The sequence below is a fragment of the Tenrec ecaudatus genome, chromosome 4, assembly GCF_050624435.1.
Source record: "Tenrec ecaudatus isolate mTenEca1 chromosome 4, mTenEca1.hap1, whole genome shotgun sequence".
NCBI lineage: Eukaryota > Metazoa > Chordata > Mammalia > Afrosoricida > Tenrecidae > Tenrec > Tenrec ecaudatus.
In genome coordinates this window covers 61,441,067-61,468,923 of record NC_134533.1, presented here as the reverse complement: position 1 = coordinate 61,468,923, position 27,857 = coordinate 61,441,067, and the positions used below count along the sequence as shown (strand labels likewise).

The 27,857-nt window shown below is 42.9% G+C and overlaps 1 protein-coding gene and 1 pseudogene across 2 annotated transcripts in view; one reads left to right on the top strand and one right to left on the bottom strand.

Moving 5' to 3' along the window:
- Window positions 1–20,690, bottom strand: part of DENND5A (DENN domain containing 5A) — a 94,518-nt gene extending 73,828 nt beyond the window's left edge. The window contains exon 1 of one of the 2 annotated variants that reach the window (XM_075546101.1): window positions 20,491–20,690. In XM_075546101.1, the coding sequence (XP_075402216.1) occupies window positions 20,491–20,608 (118 nt within the window). In that variant the 5' untranslated portion in view covers window positions 20,609–20,690. The remainder of the gene's footprint in view (window positions 1–20,490) is intronic. The other variant, XM_075546098.1, reaches the window with a different exon arrangement.
- Window positions 629–3,505, top strand: LOC142444822 (cell growth-regulating nucleolar protein pseudogene; annotated as a pseudogene).
- Window positions 20,691–27,857: the final 7,167 nt, after the last annotated feature.

Genomic DNA, 27,857 nt, shown 5'->3' with positions numbered 1-27,857 from the left:
GCATTATAACCTTAATTACTCCCCTGACAAACCCTATAGTCTATTTAAAAACCATATGACATCAACCGATGAATGAATTTTTTAAATGTTTTATATCCATACAATTAACATTATTTATAATAAAGAGATAGATTATTATTGTTACATATTACAACATAGATGAACCTTTAAAACATCTCTTTTTTTCGTTCTTGTTTTTTAAATCATTTTATTAGGGACTCGTACAGCTCTTATCACAATCCATACATCTAAAACATCATAAGTAAAAAATTTCAGACACAAAAGGCCACTTATTGAACAATCCATTCATATGAATAGGCAAATCCATAGACACAAAAACCAGACTATTTTCATAGGAAGAAAGAATGATGTGAGGCGGGTAGTTAGGGTTAGCTGGGGTTGTAACTAACTGATAATTGGTAAAAGATTTCTTTTTAGGGTAACGGGAAAATGTTCACTACCCTAACGCTTAGACAGTTACACAACATAGTATACTAAAAGCCACTAAGGTATACACTTTTAAAAGGGTGAATTTGTACTACACTTGATCTTAGCCAAAAGGTTGAGAAGCGATGGGAATTTGTGTGCTAAATCTAGATTAAAAATAAGGAGTCAGGGGGCGCTCGGCGGCGGCGGGAAGGTGCGTTCTTCGCTGGGGAGCCAGGCAGGAGGTGGCGGCTGCGCGGCTGGCGGCGGCGATCCCACGTGCTCCCGGCGGCCGGTTGAAACCGTTGGCGGGCGGCGGCCGAGAGGACCTTTAGGTGCAGCGCTTACCTTCAGCGCTCGGGCGCGTTCAAAACCAATCTACAGTCACCCTGTTGCCTGGCCCCAATACCAGCTTGACAACCAGTCACATTGGCCTCCGGCTGGCACTTTCGATTTCAACGTTCTACAGGACCTGGACAATTTCTGCAGGAGGACTAGTAAGGATTCTGAAGTCACATATGCGCAGGCTTTTTGGGACTTGCGTTCCCACCCCGACCTCTGTAGCCATTGTCCCACCCGCCAAATACTGTTAGCGCAATCCTCTCATTAGAAAAAACCCGTCATTCAAACTCCTGAAGAGCCAACTGAGTTCCTCTGTGTGCCACTCCCTCCTCCGCCCACTGCGCCATCAGATAGCTCTCATACCCGCTCCCACAATCCTCCCACTGCTCTTTGTCCGTTAAGAGAGGTTGCAGGCGTAGAGGGACTCGTTCGAGTCCATGTCCCTTTTTCCTTACAAGACCTGTCAGAGATAGAGACCCGCCTAGGCTCCTTCTCAGCAGATCCCTCTAAGTTTATTAAAGAATTCACTTACCCAAACGTATGACTTAACCTGGCATGACATCCAAGTGATCCTTGCTTCCACCCTCACCGCCGAGGAACGTGTGCGGGTATCTGATGCAAGCTGCCAGTTAGCAGACAAAGACTGCGCTGTTGACCCAAATGTCCCCGTGGGGCGCATGCCATTCCACTAGAGGAACCTGGCCGAGGGTCTGACCTCCCCCACAGAAACCTCTTGCTCAGGCACCTCATTAGAGGTCTGGAAACAGTCTCCAACAAGGTTGTCAACTATGACAAACTGAGAGAAGTTACTCAAAAGGCAGATGAGAACCCTGCTCTCTTTCTTAACCGCCTCCAGGAGGCGCTCACAAAGTACACTCGTTTAGACCCAGGGTCTAAAAGCGGGGCCTCTATTTTGGCCTCTCACTTCATCTCTCAGTCAGCCCCTGACATCAGAAAAAAGCTAACAAAGGCTGAGGAGGGCCCTGAAACCCTCTATATAGGATCTGGTAAAAATGGCATTAAGTTTTCAATGCCCGGGGAGAAACGGCTGAAGCCACTCGCCAGGCGAGGGTCCAACAGATGGTTAGCCTCCATTCCCAAGCCCTGGTAGCAGCCTTAAGACTGGCAGGTAATCCCATCCATCGCCATGCTCCCCAGGGGAGCCAGCGCCTACCGCCAGAAGCCTGCTTCAGATGTGGCCGAGATGGCCACTGGGCAAAAGTCTGCTCCAACCCCAAGCCTCCTACCAAGTCCTGCCCGCAATGCAGACAACCGGGCCACTGGAAGTCGGACTGCCTGACCCTGGCTCTGCCCGTAGCCCCGCAAAGCCGAGGCGCCAAGATCCAGGAAACTCCAGACACCAGAGCTGTAAGGACAAGGCCGGAAGCCAGGGTTGGAGCGAGGCTGCAGAGCCCCCACCCAGCTCATCATGGTGTTTTTCACCTGCGACGCCTGCGGCGAGTCGGTGAAGAAGGGGCAGGTGGAGAAGCACGTGGGCATCTGCAGGAGCTGCCAGTGCCTGTCGTGCATGGACTGCGGCAAAGATTTCTGGGGCGACGACTATAAAGGCCACGTGAAGTGCATCAGCGAAGACCAGAAGTATGGGGGCCGAGGCTATGAAGGTAAAGCCCACAAAGGCGATATTAAGCAGCAGGCGTGGATTCAGAAAGTTAATGAGTCGATGAAAAGACCCAGCGTCAGTCCCAAAGTGAGGGAGCTTCTCGGACAGATTAGTGGCTTTGATAACATCCCGAGGAAAAAGGCAAAATTTCAGAACTGGATGAAGAACAGCTTAAAGATTCACAACACCATGCTCCTGGAGCAGGTGTGGGATATCTTCGCCGAAGCATCCATGAACGACCCCCCTGGCGCGCAGCCACCGAAGCAGCCCCTGAACCAGGTGGCCCAGCCGTGCGCCGAGGTCTCGGGCAGGTCGCCCCCCGAGAGCCCGGCAGAGCCGGCCGAGGCGGCGAAGAAGAACAAGCGGGAGAGGAAGGAGGAGCGGCAGAAGGGCCGGAAGAAGGAGAAGAAGGAGCTGAAAGTGGAGGCGCAGGAAAACGCCGGGCGCCGGAAGCCGAAGCGCGCGCAGGGGCAGGAGGACGGCGCCGGGGCCGAGGCGCCCGCCACCAACGGCGTGGCCCCCCGGAAAGAAGGCCAAGAAGAAGCGGGAGCGAGCCCAGGGCCCCGGGGAGGGGGCCGCCAGCGGGGCCGGGGGGCCGCGCGAGCACTCGGCCGGGAAGCGGAAGCGGAAGCACTCGGAAGGGGAAGCCGATTGTAAGAAGAAAAAGATGAAGCTGCCCGAGCCCCCGGAGCAAGAGGTCACCCTCGTGAAAGGTAAATTCAACTGGACGGGGACTATTAAAGCAGTTCTCAAACAAGCCCCAGACAACGAGATCGCCGTCAAGAAGCTCAAGAAGAAGGTGCTGGCCCAGTACTACAGCGTGGCGAGCGAGCAGCACAGGTCAGAAGAGGAGCTGCTGGTCATTTTCAACAAGAAAATCAGCAAGAACCCTGCCTTCAGGGTGCTGAAGGACAAGGTCAAGCTTCTGAAGTGAACACGTTCACATTCCAGAGAGGAGCCCTGCTGGTCGCCCTGCCTCCCTCACCAGTTAGGAGGCGTGATGGATTCTCATGGCCCACCATTTGCTTCCCCAAACTGTATTTTTTAAGTTAAAGAAGATATATATGTGTGTATATTTTTGGTAGAACTTTTATGAGAGAATAAAATATATTCTTGTCCACAAAAAAAAAAAAAATAAGGAGTCAACTGGACATGAAAACAGTGGCTCCCCCTCTCCCCACAAATCCCCATCTCTCACTCCACAAACTCCCCCCATTTCAGAAGAAAAATGTAAGTTTATTCTTTAGAAAGAATAAATACAAGAATGGTTACCTCTACTAGTTATGACAGTTGAGATACTAAGCATCCATGGTTGTGAAACAATAGCCAGCTGAGGACAGGGTAGCCATCCAAAAATAGGGAGATGAGAACATTTTCACATGCTGAATGCTAAGACTCTTAGTGCTTTTCCACTCTTGGCTCTCAGAAAATTGGTAGCTAGGATTCTACCTTCGAGGCATAGATTTGGAGAAGCCTATGGTTGTTATATAATCTGTTGTCAATTTGAGAGGCTTGAGTGAAGAGGTAGAGATTAGACTGTCAATCAGGTCACAGCTTGATGACCTCATTTGGAGGCGCTAAGGGCATAATAGCTCCCTGGAGGTGGAACACAGGCACGCTCCCTGGGAGACATTGCAGCTGATAATACACATGGAGCTACGCTCTTGCCCTGAGCTGGAGGATCCACGTGAAGACCCCTGCCAGCTCTGAGATGCCTCTACTGCCACTGGATCCACAAGACTTCTCACCCACTGGCCTGTGATCTTCCTACATTTGGTGTTATTGCATGTGTTTCAAGAGTCTGAAGAGGACTTTATAGATTGGTATCGGACATATGGGCTAATATCAGACTTACGGACTTGGCTAGGATGTTTCCTCAATATTCAATTGCTCATGTATATAAGGCTGTTTCTTATATACATGAGTGTCTATGAATTTGTTTCTCTAGTCTACCCAGACTAACACCAAGCCTTTACTGTGAGATTCAATCGACCCCAGCAAAAGATCCAAAAATTCTGACAGTATGAGGAAGAAACTATCCACTGTACCACAAACTACTCAGTCACCAAATCCTATTATGTACAATAAAACGGTTGCAGAGTCTGTTTCAACTCATAGAGACTGAGTAGAACTGCCCAAAGGGTTTTCAAGGTTTGTAAATATTTATAGGAGCAAAGAAAAAAAATGTCAAACTGCTGACCTTTCTTAGGAGCTGTGTACTTAACTATTGTGTCACCAGAGCTCTTACTGTATTATATATAGCCCAAACTAGTTTTCAATCCATAAGGGACTTAATGCTAATATAAGTAAATTCATAAATAAATAAAAGGAGCAAAATGAGCAATTCTCCTGTAAAAGCACTGGACTGTGTGGACCATAATAAACTATGGATAGTCAAGAAATCCATTGCATTGCTTTGGGTAAATCTGCTGCACAAAACCTCTTGAAAGTGTTGACAAGCAAGGATATATATAACTTTGAGGATGTAAGGTGCACCTAACCCAAGCCAAAGGTATTTTCAATCGCCTTATATGCATGTGAAAGTTGGACACTGATAAGGAAGAACAAATAAGAATCAATGCATTTAAATCGTGGTGCTGACAAAGAATATTGAAATTACCATGGACTGCTAAAAGAACAAGCAAACTGGTAGCAAGAGCTCGAGTAGAAAGCAGGTGTGCTGAGAATGATGATGGCAACATATATGTACGAGTGTGCTGGGCACAAGTGATGTATGTACGGATTGTAAAAAGAATTGTATGAGCCCCTAATAAAACGATTTTTTTTAAAAAGAACAAACAAGTATGTCCTAGAAGAAGCCAGAGTGGTGGTTAGAGGCAAAGATGACAAGACTTCTCTCACAAACACTGAACACATGTTGTCAGGAGAGACGGGTCCCTAGAAAAGGACATAATGCTTGGTAAAGCAGCAGAGCAGGGAGAAAGAGGAAGGCCTTCGATAAGATGGATTGACACAGTGACTGCAACAAGGGGCTCAAACAGAACAATTGTGAGGATGGTACAGAATTTTTAAACTACTTTTTAAAACTACTTTTAAAATATTAACTTAATCCCAGATTTCTATATTGCAACAATTTAGCTGATTTAATATTATTAAAATGCAAGGCGATAAGCTATTTCTAAAAAAATAACTTTACTAGCATTTATGTAGAAAGCCAATCAAAAAAAAAAAAACCACCAACATCACTGCCATGATGTCCATTCCAACTAACAGTGACCCTACAGGATAAGGTGGAAGTGCCCCTGTGGTTTTCCAAGATTAAAATTCTTAAGAGGCAAAAGCCCCCTGGTCGTTCTCCTGTAGAGAGACTGGTGGTTTTAAACTGCTGGCCTTAAGGTTAGCATCCCTGTGCATAACTCACCATACGGCCAGGGCTACTTCTAACTAGAAAATGTATGCAAAAGGACTAGTAAATCGTCTTTCTGTTAAACCACAGCACCATGTAGAAAATTTAAATGAACAAATTTTAAATTCAACTCAGAGTTAGAACAACTCATCACCTCCAAAGAGCTTTTAGAAAGTTGAATTCATTCAATGCAATTACATGCTCTTGTATAGTGCACAATGATGTCAGGTTTGAGTCTCCTCTTACTAATTTCAGTTCTACCCTTTCCAAGCTAATTTAAATTGACAACGAGAGGAAAACTTTGAAGGCCATTTCACTCTTGGAGATTTTTTTTCAAAGGTGGTTATTTGTGATCTCCTATTTAGAATGTGTGACATCGGTCTTGAAGCTATGTTTAGCACAATGTAAGTTTTGGGGGTGGACAACAGAAAAGTGGGTAAAAGGAGACATCGGTCAGTGTAAGACATGAAAAAATAATAATTTATAAATTATCAAGGGTTCATGAGGGAGGGAGGGTGACAGAGGGCGGGGGGAAAAATGAGGAGCCGATACCAAAGACTAAGTAGCAAGAAAATGTTTTGATAATGATGATGGCAACAAATGTACATGACTCGATGTATTGATGTATGGATTGTGATGAGTTGTATGAGCCCCAATAAAATCATTTTTTTAAAAAGTTTGCTGGGCTTGTTCTGTTTTGTGCTTTTTGTTTTAAAGGTTCTTCAGAACAAATCCATAAAGCTGTTAGAAAAAACAAAGGTGATAACAGAATTCTTACCACAGCAGCAAAAAGTGAACTAGCAAATCTATTGTAAAACAAGTCTAAAGATGAATTCTGAAAATGAACACATCTCAACTACCAGATGAGAATTAAATCTACCAAACCAAAACTTAAATTTTCCCTTAAGGTGAAACTATCCCCACAATTCTGTTTATCAACCTATATATATTAACTGAATGTGCAAGACACTTAATCCCAACAATTTACCCAAATTCTCACATCCTTTCAACAATTTCAAGTTATTTTCTGAAAGCAGTCAGAGTGATGTTTTCTTTGCTGTGACTACACCAGGATGATTTATGGAGATCGTGTCTACCTGACTTTTAGTCATTTTGCTACATTATTATAATATTCTAATACTAAAGCAAGTAATCCATCCATCTTGATTGAGTTCCTACTATATACACAACTCTATGCTGAGCGCTATGGAGACATAAAATGTATCATTCAAAGTCATTCTCTCCTGAAACTCATGAACACAGGTGAGTAACTTGTGCCACTCAAATCTAAAGTAGTTCCTCGTCCATATGAAGTGACATATATACTACAGCAACACATATACCATGGTGGAAAGAAGCAAGACCTAAAAGACAAATCTAGATTCAAATATCAGTTTTTGTTGGGTTTTTTTTTGTTAAGTAACTTGCCTAAGCTCTTCGATAAATGTTTCCTTGTCCCTAACATGAAGATAGCAATATTTCCCCTCAATGCCTACTCTGAATCATAACTAATATATGTGTAAAACATATGGTACCTTTTATCTGGTGCATTAGAAGCATACAACAGGACTTTTCTCTTTTTCTATTCTGCCCACAAGCATGGAAGAATCATCTCTAAATCTTTTAACACTGAAAACGAGATACATGCCCAGCTATCAATCCTAATAGTGTCTGGGGTCTTAAAGGCTTGTATTCAAATAAGCAGCCAACTAAACAAGGAGTCAACTAAGTCCATATGGAAGAAGCACACCAGCTTGCGTGATCCAACGATGACAATAACAAAATTCACATATGACGAAGGGAAAAGTATTAGAGTTAAAATTATGAACACCCAGTTGGTAGAAGGCTATGGAGAACAGTCGGAGCCAAAGCCCATCTGCAGAGCAGTAACTAGTTAGATGAAGCCGCTGGCAGAACCCTCCTAGCCACAGGCAAGGGTCTAGGACAGCCTTACTATCAAATAGAGATCATGGTCATCTTGATGTGCTTGATCAAACTTGATACTTGGTCCAGATGACCTCCCTATTGACCCAATCTGAATTTGTTCAGGTGCAAGTATTTCTTCCCTGGCTTTTTAAATATTGAGAGTGATCTTTTCTTTCTTACTCATTATTTGTATTTTTATCCTTATATTATTATTATTTTATCCTTACCACTTTGTTTCTATTTTTTAATTGATTCTATTAGATTTCTCAGTTTGTAAAGCAAGAAGGAGTGGATGCAGAGTGATAATAACTGATGCAGGACGTTATAGAGAATGTAGGGGTGCGGGCTGGGAGCATGAGGGGGTTTCTGGAGTAAACAATGATTACACAACTCATTTTAAAGGCGATTTAACCATGGGGGTGGAGGTGGGTAATGTTCTAAAATTGATTGTGGTAATGACTGAACAATTCTTGAATGAATTGAATTGAATGACATATGGATTATGTGCCAATAAAATTGGGGGATGTGTAACCAACTAAGGTTTGGGTCAAGGACACCTTAGTCATCAAAATAACATCTTTGCCTTTTGAGATATTAAGCAGCTCTTTTACAGAGGAACAAAAAAAAGTGTACCTAGCTTCCCAAATGAAAATACATTTTTGCTTTTATTCAACTGCAGAAAATGAAATAGAAGCTAAACTCCAGATTTTCCTTTTTGTAATTGTCTGTCAGGATGAGTTCAAAGTGACCTAACTTTCTATGATGCATATAGTATCCTGGGGGTTGACAGCTCTTTTTTATCCAGATCTACCTACACAGGGTAACAATATTGAAATAAATCTAACGCAGCCAGCGACAGCCGGTTTAAAAAAACAGGGGGGTGAGGTGTCTGAAATGTGCTTTTATATCACAAAGACATTGTAGTTGTATCTTTCAAAGTAAAATAGGAATACAGCTACTAACTAGTCCCTAAGTTGAAACCGTGAATCTTGATGTATTCCATGCAGTTTATAGCAGATTCCCCTGAATACCAATAAACTGTGCCAAATTCTAAAAGAAAACAAGATATTAAAATGCTGTGCAAGTTCCACCCAAGAAAGACACCTCTATACTTGAAAGCAGCAAGTAAACATCTGCTTTACAGCAAAAACTCCAAAGCAAAGTCCAGGGCAGCAAACATACAGCTACCAAGAACGCTTTGACCCTCCAAACACCGAATTTCAAACACAGCTTGTAGCAGAGGTCCACACAACAGCCTCTATTTCCCCAGAACACGTAGGGACATGGAGAATCTGAGAGGCTCCTGTCACTTTACCAAACACTAAAATTTTACCAACTGGTGCTAAAAATAAGAACAAAGACTGGCATTTGTTTTAATGACTAAATGTCCATTTAAAGCACCTATTTGTCACATAAAAGCTTTATTGTATTTCAAACCCAGCTGTGAAAGCAATGAAATGTTTCTTCACTTTGTAGAATACTAGGAAACTGCACCAAGGGAGGGGAGCGGCTCTTTTCAGTCAGTGAGTGAGTAAACTACTGTCAGTGCTACAGCATCAGGTTTAAGGGAGTTAGGGCTGAGAATTTGAAGTTAAATGGGAAAAGTGAAAATAAATCTTTTAGAAGAAAACACAGAACATCTATCTTCCTGACCTTGCAAAGCAAAGATGTCTTAAAGAGGACACACAAAAAATATTAATAAAAGGAAACACTGATCGACTGGACTAAATTAAAAATTTTTTTATATCTAAAAGTCACCTCTATGAAAGAGAGCCTAAAACAATAAAGTGCATAGGAATAAATTTAACAAGGAAGGTGAAAGACTTGTATACAATGAAGACTATAAAACATTGCTGAAAGAGATTAAAGAAAATATATCCTGTGTTCAAGAATTGTAAGATTTGTATTGTTGTTATATTACCAAAAACTACCTACAGTGTCAATGCAACCCCTATCAAAATCCCAACAGTCTTTTTTGCAGAAATGAAAAAGCCAATCCCCCAATTTAAATTGTAAGGGACCTTAAATAATCAAGGTAATCTTCCAATTCATGAACACAAGAGGAGGAACCTGATTTCAAACTTACTACAAAGTTAAAATACTCAAACTATGGTACAGGTGGGTAAGGGTGGACAGATAGACCAATGGAATAGATCTGAGCCCAGAAATGCACCCACACCTCTAAGTTAACTGATCTATAACCACATCATACAGCAGTGAATGAATGGGCTCTTTAAAAATGGTACTAAGACAACCGATAGTCACATGCAAAATAATGAAATTGAACCCACACCTCAAATCATATACAAAAATAATTTAAAGTGGACCAACAGCCTAAATATAAGAACTAAAAGCATAAAACTCCTAGGAGAAAAGAAAGGTGTTCAGGACCTTGTTTTGGGTCATGAATTCTAGATATGATAGAAAAAGAATGAGTAATGAATGAAAGCTTAATAAAGTATACTTCATCAAAATCTTAAAATCTGTGCATCAAAGGGCTTTACCGAGAAAGTGAAATGACAACATACAAAATGGGAAACAATTATTTGGGAACTGTATAACTGATAAAAGAATTTAGTAAAATATATAAGACTCCTACAATTCAACAACAAAAAGACAAACAACCTAATCTTGAAAATAGGTAAAGGACTTGAACAAACCTCTCTAAAAATGAAATACAAATAACCAATAAACATTGAAAACATATTTAATGTTATTAAGAATGTAAATCATAAAGAGTTACCACTTCATCCACCAAAAAAGCATGAAAAACAGAAAATAACAAATGTTGGCAAAAATGTAGACACTACAGAACTCCCTTCCTTGTTCATTGCTGGTAGGAATGTAAACCAGTACAGCCATTGTGGAAAACATTTGACAATTCCTCAAAAATTCAACATAGATATTCCTACCTATAATACCCAAACAATTGAAAGCAGAAATTCAAATGGACACCAAAATTCACTGCAGAGTTAAACCTGTGTCAATCCATCTCACTAAGAGGTTTCCTCTTTTTCGCTGCTCCTCTACTGTGCCAAGCATGATGTCCTTCTCCAGGGACTAGTCTCTCCTCACAACATGCCAGAAAGTACATCCCTGAGACAAAATCTCACCATCCTTGCACCTTCTAAGGACCTTTCAGGCTGTACTTCAGAGATAGATTTTGTTTGTTATTTGGCAGTTCATGGTGCTTTCAATTAGTCTCCCTTATCCAAAGTCCAACCTTCATATGCTTAAGAGTCCATAGAAAATACCACAGCTTGGATCTGGCACACTTTAAGCCCTCAAAGTAACATCCTGGCTTTTCAACACTTTAAAAAGGTCTTGTGCAGCGGATTTATCCAATGCAATGCCTTATATGATCTCTTGATTGCCGCTTCCATGAGCATTGATTGTGGGATCCAAGCAAGATAAAATCTTTGATAACTTCAATATTTTCTCCATTTATCAAGATTTTTTCACAATAAACCCCAAAATTAATACCTATCTTCATAATTAGGCTACAAAGAAAAAAAGGAATCAGAGATGATGTAACTGAGAAAAGAAGTAAGACTTCTGACATTCCTGGAAAGTACTTGTATTGTAACAAAAATGGATATAATTTCTTATAAATTGGATTTATCTATTTTTTGCCTTATTAAGTATGGCCTGTGATAATCATTTTGAAACAATTTCCTCCTCTGATTTCCTGTCTTTAAAAATCCCCAAATGATGGAGGGAGGGTGGAGTAGAAAGGGGGAACCCATTACAGGGACCTACATATAACCTCCTCCCTGGGGGACAGACAACAGAAAAGTGGGTGAAGGGAGATGTCGAACAGTGCAAAATATGACAAAATAATAAATTATAAATTATCAAGGGTTTATGAGGGAGAGGCGGGGGGGGGGATGAGCTGATTCCAGGGGCTTACATAGAGAGCAAATGTTTTGAGAATAAGGGTAATTAATGCACAAATGTGCTTTATACAATTGATGTATGTATGGTTTGTGATAAGAGTTGTATGAGCCCCAATAAAATGATTTTTTAAATCCCCAAATGAAAAAAATTTTAAATCCCCAAATGTTCTTTGTTGCTTCCCTCTACATACTATCATTAAAAAGAAATGATCAATCAGAAGTTACAGCCAGCTACAACCACAAAATATAAAAACTGCAGGCTATACTGAAGGATTTCTGAAGCAGATACAAATCTTATTCCCCCTTAAAGAAAACAGACCTCATGCAAAAAATAGTAATAATACTGTGAAACAGTCATATAAAGGAGCTATTCCAAAGCTCTTTTTAGTCTGAGAAAAATGTCCAGAACTAATATGAGAAGTGTGGTAGTTATATAATTGTCAATTTGAGGATTGAAAGTGAAGGGGTAGAATCTAGTCTGTCAATCAGATCACAGTCAATGAGATCTCTGCATGAACATGGACTTCTCCTGAGAATCCATGGAAAATCCTTCCTCCTTGGAGGCGGAAGACACTTCTCTCTGGGCTCACTCGCTGCAAGACATCCCTGAGGAGAAGCCACATAGACCTACCCTGATGCAGCCAGAACCCTGGACCTGGAGAAGCCACATGGAGACCCCTACCAAGATGCTTACAACGCCACTAGTTCCAAAAGACTTTCTACCCACTGGCCTGTGATCATCCTGCATTCAACATCATGGCATGTGTTTCATGGGTCTGAAGAGGACTTTATAGACTGGTGCCGGAAATATGAGCTAATATGGGACTTAAGGGTTTGGACTGGACTGGGTTGGGATGCTTTCTTAATGTACAATTATCCTTTATATAAAACTCTCACATAATACATGAGTCTATGAATTTGTTTCTCTAGTCTACCCAGACTAACACAAGGAGTGAGAAGGGAAAATTGACAAACCCATTTAACTAAATTCAGAAACAAAGTGACCTGACTCCTGCCAGGACACAGCTACATGGATTGGAACTGAATTGATCAGGCCACACCACCACCCTGCTACTCAATGATGATGCCATGCTTCAGTTTCCCTTTTCTATTAAAACAAAAACAAAAAAAACTCATCAATGATGAGACAGCAAAAAAACAAACAAACAACTAGACCCTAGCAGTTCTAATTTGCTAGATGGCATTGAACAAAAAAAGAAATTATTTCAACTGGGATTGAAAAACAATGTTTAAAAGTACACTGCAACACTATAAAGTCATGTAAATATTAAGCATTTATCATCTGTTAAAAGTACTACCACTGATTATCTCTAATTTCTAACAGTGACATCTGTTACTGTTTTGATGTCACTGTTTTGTTGTTATTCTGTGACCAATATAAACAAATGCACACTCACAATTAAGTTTTGAAAACTGGAAATCGTTTAGAGGAATGAAGCTAAATGAGCAGAACTTCCACAGACCTCACTGCTCCTACTCTTAGCACGCCATGAAAGGAGTGAAGACCAGCTCAGCTCATTCAGCTCAAATGTACAAACAGTGAGCCACAATTGGCCTAGCATGCATTTTGCTTCATTTAACCATCATATTAATGAACAAAATAAATTATTAACTTGGTTCTCTGAAAAGGAGTCATGAGAAATCTCAAGAATAGCAACTGAACATGAATTGTAAGTATATTTGAGAAACTTAATAAACTGTTCCCATTTTATTTCCTGGAGTTAAACTGAAGCAGCTTGAGAACTAACACATGTCGGTGCACCTTGTCCAGACTCTGCCACTAATACCCAGTGCAGGGTTCTGTGTACCCCAAACTAAAATCAGCCATCACAGAACATCTAGAATATGGACATGTGACCAAAATCTGTCTCACTTAATAACTTTGAGCACTAAATCTAAAAATCTGACAATGACAGTTACTGACTGAATTCACCAGCTTCAGAAAGGAAGACTTCCTCTTACTAGATCCCATGCCATATCCAGCAGGCACTGAAATACATACTATAAAGCATAGGTTCCATCAAGTGGACCCGAATTCCTGAGAGCTCTCTCAACCACTTCCCACTGCTTTAATCCAGGGATAACAAAAATTCAGGGGTCAAGCAAGCCCAATTACACTCTTCCTCCAGAGTTAGCCAATAAACAAGCTGATATAAGGATATGTAATGAGAAATAGAATTTCACATAGGCCTTGCAGGAGGGAGGAGATGAGTATTTTTAATCTAGGAAGGAAGGGCTGAGCAGAGCCTAAGAGAGTTTGATTTAAGCACCAAACACATGACTCCAGGTTTCCTCTTACAGAAAAGGCAGGGTCCCAAAGTCATCAAAGCAAAATCTATTTACTTTCAAACAGAATCTTCCTGGAGGGAATGGAGTTCTCTTTTGTTCTGAGACTCTTGTTTGTCCAACTAAATTTAGAGTGTAATTTTAAACTGTCTTGCACTGCTCTGTAAAATGAATGTTTGTGCATTAGTCTTTTTGCCAAACTTAACTTGCACCACTTTAAAAAAATAAGAAAGAAAACACAAGAGCCAACTTTGAACAGTTCCTCAGCTACAACAGCCTTGACCTCTGGCAATATCCAGAGATGCCTGAGCAAAGCCATCAGAAATTGGGTCTGGTTGTAGTTAAGGGGTAAGTTTCAGAGCAGAGATGCTTTTTATAAAATGATGATAAACAAACTGCTCAGAATCAACCAAACTGATAAAAATTAAGTGTAGCTCATACTGACTTCCTGTTTTAAAATGACTCAAACTTTTTCTAACCACTTCATCCCTGGTAAGAGGTAACTTTTTTCTTTTAGAGAAAAGAGATCTTAGTCATCAGTGATATGCAAATCAAAACCATGCAGAAAAACCACTTCACACACACACTGTAGCATGGCTAGAATCAAAAGGTGCTGGTAGGGATGTGGTGCAGTCAGAGCCCTCAGATACTGCTGCTTTGTAACCTAGCACAACTGCTGCGGAAGACGGTCAAGTCCACAAAAGGCTACACAAAAGATGTGTCTTAGGACCCTGCAATTATACTTCTAGGTATCTATACCCAAGAGAAAAGAAAAACATGTTCCTACAAATATGTGTCCATGAATGTTAACAGCAACACTAGTCATGATGACTAGAAGCAGAAACAACCCAAATGTCCAATAACTGATGGGTAAATAAAATGGGGTATGTTAATTCACAAGAAAAAAGAATGGCAGGCTTAAAGAAAAAAATGACCGACATTTGATAAAACATGAACTGTGTAAATACTATACTAAAAAACCAGTAAAAAAAGACCTCATATTGTATGATCCCATTTACATGAAATGTCCAGAATAAGCAAATCTCTAGAGACATCAAGTAGATTAGTGGTTTCCTACGAATGAATTTGAAGAGGCTGGGAGGAAATGAGCAGTGACTGCTAAAGAGAAAAGTGTTTTGGGGGGAGAGTGATGGATACATTCGAAAAGCGGCTGTGGTGGTGATTGCACAACTCTGTGCATACATTAAAAACCAATGAGCTGTACAAGTTATGTATGTGGATTATATGACAGGAGGATTCTATCTCAATGAAGCTGCTCTTTATATGCACACACGTGTGCACACACATACACACACAACCCCAATGAAACTATGGGACAAGAACTGGGCTGTTAACTGAAAGGCCAGTGGTTCAAACCCGTGAGCTGCTCCATAGGAGAAAAATGAGGCTGTTTTTTACCATAAAGATGTACAGTCTTAGAAACCCTATGCAGGGTCACTAAGGTCAACTACAGGGCAGTGTTTGGTTTAGGTTTATACACATAATTAGGGTAAGTCAAAAAGTATTATTACTAAAAGAACCTTGGGTTTATTCCAAACAAAATGTGTTTAAACATGTATCTGCAATCAGTGAATAGACAAAGTTATCTCAGTATATACTTATCTCAGTCTTATTAAAGTGCCTTCAAAACAAAGGATAATTTTAAAAAGCATGGTGGAAAAATCAGCTAGCTCTAAAAGCTCCATCTTTCCATTTGTTTTTAAGTAAAATCAAAACAACTGACGATTTTATGGAGTGAACTGCAACAGGAACAAGTACTGTTAACAATATGCTACAGACACCACACGGTCCAATCAGAACAGCGGCTTCCAAGATGATCTTCCAGGCCAGTTACATTCAGCCAGAAAGGTCAGCTCGGAAGATTGTTGTCAGGTGCCAGCTGAGTCAAGTCAGACTCACAGGGATCCAATATACCACAGAATGAAACACTGCCCAGTCCTAAATCATCTTCGCTCTTACAAGTTTAAGCCACTGAGTAATGTAGCTGTGTAGTCTGACCCATCTCGTTTAGGGTTTTCTTGTTTTTAACTGATCCTCTACCTTTATTGAGCTTGATGTCCTTTACAGAGACTAGTCTTTACTGGTAACATGTCCAAAGGACACGAGACAAAGTCTCACCATCCATGCTTCTAAGAAGGATCCTGGCTGTACTTCTTCCGAGACAGACTTGTTTGTTCATCCGGCAGACCATGGGGCTTGCACTATTCTTCACTGACACCATCATTCAAATGCATCTATTTTTCTGTGGTCTTCCTTATTCACTGTCCAACTTCCACATGCATATGAAGTAGCTGAAAATACCAGAGTCCTAGCCAGGTTACACCTTATTCTCCAAATGACATCCTTGCTCTTCAGCATTTTAAAGTTGTCTTATGCAGTAAATTTGCCCAATGCAGTGTAATATGTTTGATTTCTTGATTGCAGTTTCCACACGCACTTATTGTGGATCCAAACGAAATTAAATACTTGACAGCTTGAATCTTTCCTCTGGCCCAGTTATGTGGACTTCGACTTTGTTTCCGTTGCGTTGCTATCCATACTGAAGGCTGTAGTATGTGATTTTCATCAGCATGTGCTTCGAGTACTGCTCGCCTTCAGTCAGCTGGTCATGTCACCTGCACATCATAGGCTGTTAAATAAGCTTTCCTCTGATCCTGATGCTGTGTTCTTCAAATAGCCTAGCTTCTCAGATTATTTGATTTGTACGTATAGAAACCATTGAACGGTATATGTACTTCTATACATATTTATATAGCAACAATAATACAAAATCTCTAATTTAAAAAAGAGAACTATTCCAGTATATTCCTAACATTCTAAAGAGATCCCTATGAGATTGGTCAGTCTCTCATCTATCCATATGTCTTACCCCAGTCTCCAGTTCCTTCGAATTCAAATTCTGGTAAGGTTCTCTGCCCAGAGTCTAGAAAAACTGAGTAAGGAATTCAAAAATCTAGAATTCTTACATCTCCAATGCTGGATACATGTCAGTTGATTCCAAAGAAAGAAATAGGCTATAAGCATTCTGGCTCCTTAATTCTCAGAGGTAAGGAAAACACTCAAGAATCTCAACTCAGGGTTAAGCCTTCCCCTTCAGACACATGGTAAGGCATCACCTCTGCTATAATAAAAACAAAAATGAACATGCCCAGATGCCTCATTAGGAAGCATGAAGAGAGCTGGACCCTGCTACCTTCGATCCTCTACTCAGGAAGGGTCACAGACCAGAAGTATTTCTTCAAGATGTGCTATCTAAGTGGCAAGCTCAAGAAGCCAACAGCTCAATTCACTTTGCAGATACAATTTCCTAAAGTTAGATAGACTTGTGCTTCACCCATTAAGGACCGCCCTCTCCTTCCAATCCAAACAGTACTTACTCTTCTAAGCAGAAAACAAACTGAACAGTTTTCACACCTTCCTCAGTCCCTTGCACAACAGCTACATGACTTGCCAAAATGCTTCAGTTTGCAAGAAAGGAGAAGAGACTCCTATAAAATCTAATCATCATTGATTAGAATCAAATTAAGAATCAATGTGCAACACAGCAAGTTCTATGCTGTCACAGAGAAGATTGTATCTGAATCCTTCATAAACAAATCCAAAAGAACACTGAGCATCTCTGGATTCAATTTTTTTTTTACTTTGTATTATGCATTAGGTGGAAGTTCACATATATCATTATTTATACTTTCAACAATTTAATCAATGCTTCAATGTATCAAATCTCCAATGGTTTACTTACCCTGTCCCTAGCATCTCCCCAACCCCACCCCACCCCCCCTTTTTTTTGCTCAACTTCCTCTTGTAGAATATTATTATTTCCTTTCATCTGGGTTCACTTTTTTATTAAGATAATTTTATTGGAGGCTTTTACAACAACCCACACATCAATTGTATCGAGCACGTGTGTACATATGCTGCCATCATTATTTTCTAAACATTTACTTTCTGTTTGAGCCCTTGGTATCAGTTCCTTTTATCCCCCTCCCTCCCCCCCTGCATGTTAAATAAAGTATTATTATTTTCATATCTTACACTAACTGCTGTCTCCCTTTCCCCAAGTTTCTGTTGTTCATTGGGGGTAGGGGGCTCACTTTTTCAAAATAAAGAATCCACCTGAGATGTATAATTTACATGGAAAGAATATAAACTCCTCAGTATCTCCCTTGAGAACCTACGTGCAATTCACAATTTCCTACAGTTTCATTTACTATGACATCATCAATTCCAGAGCTATAAAGCAAGCTAAGGAGAGGAAATTCACCCTAGAGAGTTCAGCATGAAGCTTGGAGCTATTTGCATTCTTTTGTTTCATTCTTAGATTCCCCCTGGGTAAGCCAGATAACCAACCATCCCACCACAAATTAAATAACAGAGGGGAAAAAATCCTTCAGTCAGTACCTATTCTAACAAAGACTGCAACCTATTTTAAAAGATTAAAAATATCTTTAACATGCTTTCTACAACTCATCTACCTTTCTTTACAATCATAATAAGCTTTCACAGGATCATGATTTAAGCTTGCTGAGAAGTCAAACAATTTTATTTCATTGAAAGGTAATTTAACATTTTAGGGCCTACTTGGTGATATACTTATTTTCATCCTCTTTTCTTTAAAAAAAATATTTATTGGGGGCTCTCACAACTCTTATCACAATCCATACATCCATACATTGTATGTCAAGCACATTTGTACATTTGTTGCCATCATCATTTTCAAAATATTTTTTCTGCTTGAGCCCTTGGTATCAGCTCATTTTTTATCCTTTTTTAAAAGATAAGGGCAGTAGGGGTGTTCCCTAACTTGGCCCTAATCAGAGATCAATAGTAGCACAGAAATGTTTGACTCTAAAAAGACATGCTCTCACAACAGTCACTTTTCAGCTTCATTCCAATGCTTTCTCATTTGCAAAACATGCTCCTTTATTTTCTAAAACCAAATGTATATATAATTAACACTCAATACAAAAGTAATACTGCTTTATCTTATCACCTTAAGGTTTGTTTTAAAGGAAAGAACAGTGTTGTTTTTCATCTTTCTCAACATGTTAGAGTTCTGTAAAAATCCATTCAAGCCAATGAAAAGGAATTTGGCATCATTCAGTGGAGCACTGGGCTGAGTTTGGCAAGTAAAATAGTAAGACCATGGTCCTACTGCCCTCTCAGGGCCTCACTGTTTTCCGAGATTCTTTCTAGCACCAATATTTTTTTTTCCCCTCCCCTATAGCACCAATATCTTGAAGTGAATCCCACAACTATATCACAAAGTCACACATTTACACACAGCAAATACAAATAAAATATTAACAACTGTATTATTCAAATGTGAAGACCTACAAAAAAGGAACTGGAAACAATCAAGCTATCCTAAAAAGGTCAGTATTAATTATATTATTGCTTCATGATTTTTCTTCCATTGGTTTTAATTTGAGAAAAGGCTTTTGTGAGTCTTGTGAAAGCATCAGTTTATCACATTATTTTTAAGTTGTTAGTTTTTGTCCAGTTAAATGTACAGCTGATTTTTTTTCATATGAAACAGTGGATAAAAAGCAAAAGTAACAGTGGAATTTTTCTGGTGATGAATAAAAAAAAAAAAGAAAAGAGCCGCCCTGTCATCTCTAAAGCAAAATAAAAAGAGTCAACAGCATAGTCAACTGAAAGAAAGAAACTACAGTGAACACATCCTCGTGATAGACAGGAGCTTTCCTCCTCGGATCTGGATGATTCTATCCTTACAGGATTCATACATGAGTTTTAGAATCGACTCGGAGGCACACAACAAACTTCAAGAATAACCCAAGAAACTTCCATGGAAACATTTTCCGAAGCGCGGTAACTCCAAGGCTGCTAGGGCGGAGGGATGGAATTCACAGGGATTTTTTCCTTCCTCACCCTTCTGCAGTTAGTGCCAAATCGGGCCGCTGGCCCCATTCTCACTTCCCCAGCGCCCGCCTCGGGCAGGTCCCGGAGAAGCACCGTTAACCAAAACTAAGCTCTGCAAGTCGTGTTGCTTCTTTACCCCCCGATGGCTCGGGCTTCACAGAGGTCTCCACGTTACTTTGCACACAAAACGGGTGGCGTGCAGACAGCTCTTTCTAGGACCAAGGAAACCCCCACGCTCAGGCGGGCGTAACTTCCCCGCTCCCTTCGGGCGCCTCGGGAGGGGAGGGGAGGGGCGCGGCGCGGCGAGCCGCGGGGCACCGGGGGCCCGGCCCGGCCCGGCCCGGCCCGCAAGGCGCTCTAACGGTTTCGAGAATGTCTGGCAGACTTCCTGGGGAAGCAGCCAGGAAAAGTCACCGAGTTGTTGCTGTGGGTTTATGGATGAAGTCTCCGTAGAAGTTACTTTGGCTAGGCCGAGAGCGTGCCTCCTGCCCTGCGGGACGGGCGTTCGAGGCCGGGCCTCCCTTCCGCTCCCCCGAAGTCAGGGCCCGACACCGGCCCGAGCGCGCGCACTCCCCGGGCGCCCCCGGCCCCGACGGCCGTCCCCCGCGCCGCGGGCAGCCGCCCCTCCCTCAGGCCGGGACAAAGCGGGGTCCGGTCGCGGCGGGCACCCTGGGGCGACCCCGGGCTCGACGCGCACTCACCCGACAGCTCGTCCGGCTCCAGCCCGGTCTCGGTGTCCAGCCCGCAGATGACAAAGTAGTCGGCGAAGCGACTGGGCGCCGAGCCGCCGCCGCCGCCGCCGCCGCCGCCGCCGCTCATGGCTCCGGGGCCGAGCGAGACGGGCCGGGCCGTGCGGAGCGGCGCGGAGCCCCCGCACCGGGCGCCCGGCCGCCCGCCCTCAGGCCGCCCCTCCCGCCGCCGCCGCTACCGCGGCTCTGGCCGCCGCCCCCGGGCCTGGCCCGGTCCCCGCGGCCGCCGCGGCTGCCGTGACGGGGCGGGGGGGCACCGGGCCGCCCCGCACCGCATCCTGGACGCCGTCCCTCCGCGCCGCCGCCGCCAGTCAGGAGCGCCGCGGCGCGAGCGAGCCCGGAGGAGGGCGGAAAAGCGCTGAGGAGAGCCCCCGCCGCGCCCCCACTTGGCCGCGCCTGCGCAGGCGCCGCCGGAGAAGGGGCGGGGGCCTCGCGGAAAGGATGACGTGATGCTCTCCTTCCAGCCCCGCGGGCCGCAGTTTCTCGGCGGCAGCTGCAGAGCGGCCGGTGCGTGCGGGGTGCCGCGCGGCCGGCACCTCCCGCGCCGCAGCTCACTCTGCGAAGACTGGCGAGGCGCGGGGAGCGGAGCGCCTGGCCCTGCTCCGTGCCCCCCGCCCCCACCCCTGCAGGCGCACGGCTAGAGGACCCCAAACCTCCTGCTCACCTAGCCTGATCGCCAGGGTCGGGGTGCAGGCAGTGCTAAGGATGCCCCGTGTTTGACGGGAGAGAGTCAGCCCACCCAATTCTCACCCAGGTTTGACAGATAGGGAAATTAAGTCTCGGACACAAGCAGGGATGTCCCCAAGGTCACATTGAGTCTTTTAGACAAAGCCTGGACTAACATCCCGGGCTCCTCCAAGTCTGCTGACTCCCCCTCCTCTCGCCCCACAAGCCAGGCCTGTTTGCATCACCAGGTTCTCTGCTCTCTGAAGGCACCCCTTGAGGCGCCGGCCACTTGGGAGCGCCCCTTCTACTTCCACGGAGAATTCTCGGATCCGCGGGCCTGGGAGAACGGGAGGACTTGCGGGGACAGAGATTTTGTTTCCCACAGAAATCAGTCTGACGGTCTTTGCTGGAAACCAGAGATACAGACCAAGAATGTATTGCAGTCTAGTGGATAGAATCCAACGCTCTAGAATCCGAAGACTCGGATGTGAATCCTGACTTTTTATTACTTAACTGCCTGCCCTTGGGTGTACTTCGCCTCTCTGTGCCAGCAGTCCTGATCCTTGTCAAAATTACATAAGATAAATGTGCATACTGGTAGTGGATGTACATATAGGTACATCCATACATATATCCTAGAACGTGGAAGGCAGTCAATAACAAGAAGTGCTTATTAGTATTATTATTCCAGACAGAGGTGTGCTTAAGTTTTGCTCTGGCAGGCGGCCCTTCAGGGCCCTGGAAGGCAGCTGACTCTCCCACAGGCTGCCTAGGCAATCTCCTGGGTTTTCTCCAGAGTATTATTGGTTCCCATAGGGAGAGTGGCCTAGAGGTCACCGCCGACGTCATTTGGAACCATAGCACCTGCTCCTCTCTGTACCTAACCTGCCTGAACTGGTGGGGAAAGTGAAGAAGAGAAAGGAACGTCACAAAACCTATCCAAGGTGATGCTCTATCCTGACCTGTATGTGGAGGACACCAAGACTGTAATCGGGATTCAGAGATCTTAAGGTGACAGAGCTCAGAATAGGGGCTCTCCCAGGTGGGGCCTGATCGGGGAAGGCTTCCAGAGGGAGGTCTGCTCTGCTGAGTGCTGGTAAAAGGGGGAATGGAAGATATTTCAGGAAGCATGCACAACACTAGACTAAGGAGGTGACAGGTAAAATGTTCCATTTAAGGAACAGCAAGTAATTCATTATGATGAGAGATGAAGACTTACCGGAAGTGAAACCAAGGAGAGAGGAGGACAGACTAGAAGGTGGGCTAAGGAATTTACCATGTAAGGTGGGGGTGGTGTGTCGAAGTAGGGAGAATTAAAAGGAATTCTCATTTTAGTTTAATGGGTTTGTCCTTGGTCCTTGGGCTGCTAACCTCGGGGTGAGCAATTTGAGACCACCGGGCACTCTCTAAGAGAAAGACGAGGCTCTGTAATCCCATAAGAATTACAGTATCAAACCCTCAAAGGGCAGTTCTACCTGTTCCTATAGAGTCCTTAGGCGTCAGAGTCAGCTCGATGGCAGACTTTGTTTGAGAGTTTTGGTTTAGAGGAGTGACTAAATCTGATCCACATCAATGGTGTGATGTGGGGGAAAGTGACTTGCAAAAAGCAATATGTCCTGAGCTTGAAACTTTGTATCCTATTTGTCCAGGGTGATAAGGGGCCGAGAGACTACTACACTAACCCAAATCAAAAAAGTACACAGTCAAAACAAAAGCATGGGGTTGCATTCATTTGCCCTGGGAAATGTAACTGCTCTTAGGCCCAGAATATTCAACTGTAAAATGATCTCCTTCTCAATAGGGAATCCGCTTGGCAGTGTGATTATGTCTTAGACTGTCAGGGTAAAAACAGTGCTGGGTGCTCTTAAGTGATAGTGTTTAAATCCCACTCCCACTTGCACCAGCTGTGGGAGCTGAGACACAGGCTCTAACTTCTCTGGAAGGAGAATAATCATGTGCACGCCTCAAAGGATTGCTTTGAAGACTTACAAACTAATCAAAGATTAATGACCAAATGAATTTTAAATAGATGGAACATAATACTTTTCGGATGTTGCTTATTCCATTGTGGCTGTGAACAAGCACATGAAAACAATATACATCAATTCAACAATTTCTACAGGTATAATTCAGGGCTATCTATGACCCTTCTTTGAACTGCCTCATCATTTTCATCCCCCCCGCCCCCTTCCTGTGTTGTTTTTATTTCCATGAACATAAACTCACTGTCCTCTCAGTTTCCCGGGGAACCTTTCAGTCTGCTATTGTTAATTTCATACTATATTGATAGTTCTGGAGCATGCTCCTGCTGTCAGGTACTGTGGAGTAGGCCCCTATCCTGTGCACAACAGAATGAGACACCACCTTGTCCTGCGTCCTCCTCAAAACCACGGCTGTTTGAACTGAGCGTCACAGCCACAGTATAGTCCATCTCACGGAAGCTCTCTCTTTTTCACTGGCCCACGACTCTACTATTTGATCACACGTTTTATGTACCTGAGACAAAATCTTGCCATGCTCTATTCTAAGGAGTAATCTGGCTGTTCTTCTTCCAACATAGATTTGTTCATTCTTCTAGCCAAAAAAAGACAGAAACAAAACGGAGCCAAACCAACAACATGGCGCCACCGTGGTCCTGCACCCGTCCTTCGGGATGCGGGAGACCAGCTCCAGAGCGATCTTGCAGGCAAGCCAAAGTTCTATGTTCGCTGGCCAACAGCAAACCTGACTGGTTGGACTGAAAGCGGGCCTATCTCATCAAGCAACATAATGAAGATGTTTTAGAGTATGAAAGAAGAAATGGAGTGGAATAAACTATTGAAATACTGATAACTGGGGGAGGGTGGGGGGGGTAAATAAATAAATAATAATAAAAAGAAATACTGACAACAGTATGCTCCTGGTAGGACTGCATGAATTCTTCTGAATTCACCAATGTTTTGAATGTAAATGAGAGAGAACTGTTATATGTGAATATATGTAATCAGCATTTGTGTGTTGCATCATTAAGTGAAAAAAATAAAAATACTTATGCATTCTTCAGATATTGCATATTGTGATAACTTGCAGAAATGTCAACTTTGAGGTAGAATATTAAAAGTGTTTCAATTTAGAAGGTACATTGTGTTCAATGTGCAAGTGGAAAAGGCTAATCAATAAACAACATTCAGATGCAAATTCCATCATAACAAACCAGCCCCGTTGCTATCAAGTCCATTCTGAGGTTCTGACTCATGGTGACTCTACAGGGCGTTTCCAGGCTTTGACAAGTTTCATAGGCTCATCTTTCTCCCACAGAGTAGCAGGAGCTCTTGAACTGATGTTTGCTGTTAGTAAGCCAACAGTGTCACCAGAGCTCTGAAACAATGCCTCGTTAGTGTTCGGGAGTATGTCAGATAATCAATATACCCCATATATCAATATCTTCCCCAACACCATAATTCAAAGGCACCAATTCTGCTCTGGGCTTCCTTGTTCTTGTTTAGCTTTCTGTGGTAGTCTGGGTAGACTAGAGAAAAAATTCATAGACCCTCATATGTGTGTAGGAAAGAGCTTTATATAAAGAGTAATTGGACATTAAGAAAACATCCCAGCCCAGTCCAGATCAAGTCCATAAGTCCAATATTAGCCCATATCTCCAATACTAGTCCATCCATTCCTCTGTAGAGTCATGCAGCTATGCAATAATGCGGAATGCAAGAAGATCACAGGCTAGTGGGTGGAATGTCTTGTGGACCAAGTGGCAGTAGAAGCATCTCAGTGCTGGCAGGGGTCTCCACGAGGCTCCTCCAGTTCCCAGGGCTCTGGCTGCAACAGTGTAGCTCCATCAGGCTAGTCCTCAGTAATGTCTCACAGGTAGTAAGCATGTTTTGCCTCCATCAAGTTATTTATTTCACTAGTGCCTCCACATGAGGTCATCAAGCTGAGACCTGATTGACAAACGAAACTCTACCTCTTTTTTTTTTACTCTTAAGTCTCAAATTGACAACAGATTATGTAACTACCACACCTGCATATGTGACCATTGAAAATACCTTGGCTGGACTAGGCACACCTTGATCCTCAAAGTTATATCTTTGCTGTTTAACAATTTAGAGAGCTCTGTTGCAGCAGATTTTCCCAGTGTAATGCATTATCATTTTACTTTATGACTGTTCATTCTATCAGCACTGACTGCTACTTCCAAGTAAAACAAAACCCTTGACAAGTTCAATCTTCATTTATCATGAGGTTTGCTTATTGGTCCAATTGTACTTTTGTTTTCTTTATATAGAGATGTAATCTATACTGATGGCTGTAGTCTTTAATTTTCATCAGTAAGCGCTTCAAGTCTTCTTGGCTCTCAGCAAGCAAGGTTGAGTTGTCTACATATTTCAGGTTGTTATGATTCTTCTTTTTTTAATTATTTTCTTGGGGGCTCATACAAGTCTTATCATAATCCATACATACAACAATTATGTAAAACACATTTGTGCATTCATTGCCCTCATCATTCTCAAAACATGTGCTCTTCACTTAAATCCCTGCCATCTCCTCCCATTTTTCTCCGCCCTCCCTGCTCCCCACTCCATCATGAACCCTTTAAATTTAGAAATTATTATTTTGTCATATCTGACACTGTCTGACATCTCCCTTCACCCACTGCTGTTGTCTGTTCCCCAGTGAGGAGGTTATATGTGGATCCCTGTAATCTGTTTCCCCTTTCCACCCCACCCTCCCTCTACCCTCCAAGTATCACCACTCTCACCACTGGTCCTGAAAGGATGATCTGTCCTGGATTCCCCGTGTTTCCAGTTCCTATCTGTACCAGTGTACATGCTCTGGTCTAGCCAGATTTGTAAGGTAGTATTGGGATCATAAGGAAGCATTTAGAAACTAGAGGAAAGTTGTATGTTTCATCATTGCTATACTGCTCCCTGCCTGACTTGTCTCCTCCCCGCGACCCTTCGGTAAGGGGATGTCCAGTTGCCTACAGATGGGCTTTAGGTCCCCACTCTGCACTCCCCCTCATTCACAATGATATGATTTTTTTGGTCTTTGATGCCTGACACCTCATCCCTTCGACATCTCGTGATCACACAGGCTGGTGTGCTTCTTCCGTGTGGGCTTTGTTGCTTCTCAGCTAGATGGCCACGTGTTTACTTTCAAGTCTTTAAGACCCTAGATGCTCTATCTTTTGATAGCTAGGCTCCATCAGCTTTCTTCACCACATTTGCTTGTTCACCCACTTAGTCTTCAGTGATCATGTTGGGAAGGTGAGCATCATGGAATGCCAGTTTAATTGAACAAAGAGTACTTGAGTGGAAGCCCAATGTCCATCTGGTACCTTAATACTAAACCTCTAAATATATGCACATAGATCTATTTCCCCATCCTCACAGATAAATATATTTACATATGTACATGCCTTTATTTAGACCTCTATAAATGCCCTTTGCCTCCTAGCTCTTTCCTCTATTTCCTTTGAATTTCCTTCTGTCCCAGTATCATGCTCAGTCCCCACCAGGGTTTCAGCAATTCCTCTTGTTTACATTACCCTTGATTATTCCCTACCAGGCCTCCTACACCCTCCACACCATCAATTTGGATCACTTGTTCCCTTGTCCCTGGTTTCTTAACACCACTTCCTTTCCCTCCACCTCCCCCTCTCCCATGTCTCCCGGAACTATTGGTTCCATTGTATTCTCCAGATTGTTCATCCAGCCTATCTTATTTAGACAGACCTGCGGAGATAATAACATACACAAAAACAAGACAGAGCAAAACCAAGCAACAACAACAACAAAAAAATCCCACACAAAGCAATAGCAACAAAAAGCCAATGATAAAACAAAAAACAACCCACAACAACAAAAAAAAGACAAGCTTGTAGTTAATTCAAGGACTGTTTGCTGGCCTTTAGGCATGTTTTCCAGTCGAGTCTGATGGGATGCCAAGCCCTGGCCCCAAAGTATATTTTTGGTATTCCCTGGGGACTTCATTGCTCTGTTCCCCTGCTGTTCTGTTGCACACCCTTAGTGTTTTGCCTCGGTGTGGTGCCATCAGATCGGGCAGAATTCCCACACTGTGTCTCCAGTGTTGTCCCCTGTAGGGCTATGGGTCAGTGGGGGGTGTCATGTTTCATAGTGGGGCCAGCCATATGGTCTGCTCTATGGATTGGCTGCTTTAAGTGGGAATATCCTCCTCAAGGCTTGGTGGACCAGGATGTGCTCCACTCTCTCTTCCTCCCCCTTCATTTACTCCCGTGTGCTCTGATCAGACCTGTCCCTCTCCCTGAGCTGCAGCTTCAGTGCTGTCCTCTGAAGTAAATTCTTCTGGAGGGATGAGTCTTCTTCTAACCAGAATGCCTGATTCTCCTCCAGACAGTCCAGCTTCCCAGGTTATTTGCTCAGCAGACTGAAAAGGATAGTGGAAGATCATAACCCCGACACACACCTTTCCTGATTGCAAACCACATTGTGCCCCCTTGTTCTATTCAAGCAATTGTCTCCTGGTCTATGTAGAGGTTCTGCATGAGTACAATTAAGTAAGTGTTCTAGAATTCCCATTTTTACATGGTTATGCACAGTTTGTTATGATCTACACAGATTAATGCTTTGTGTAGTCAATAAAACGCAAGTAACATTTTTCTGGTAATCTCTGCTTTCAAGATT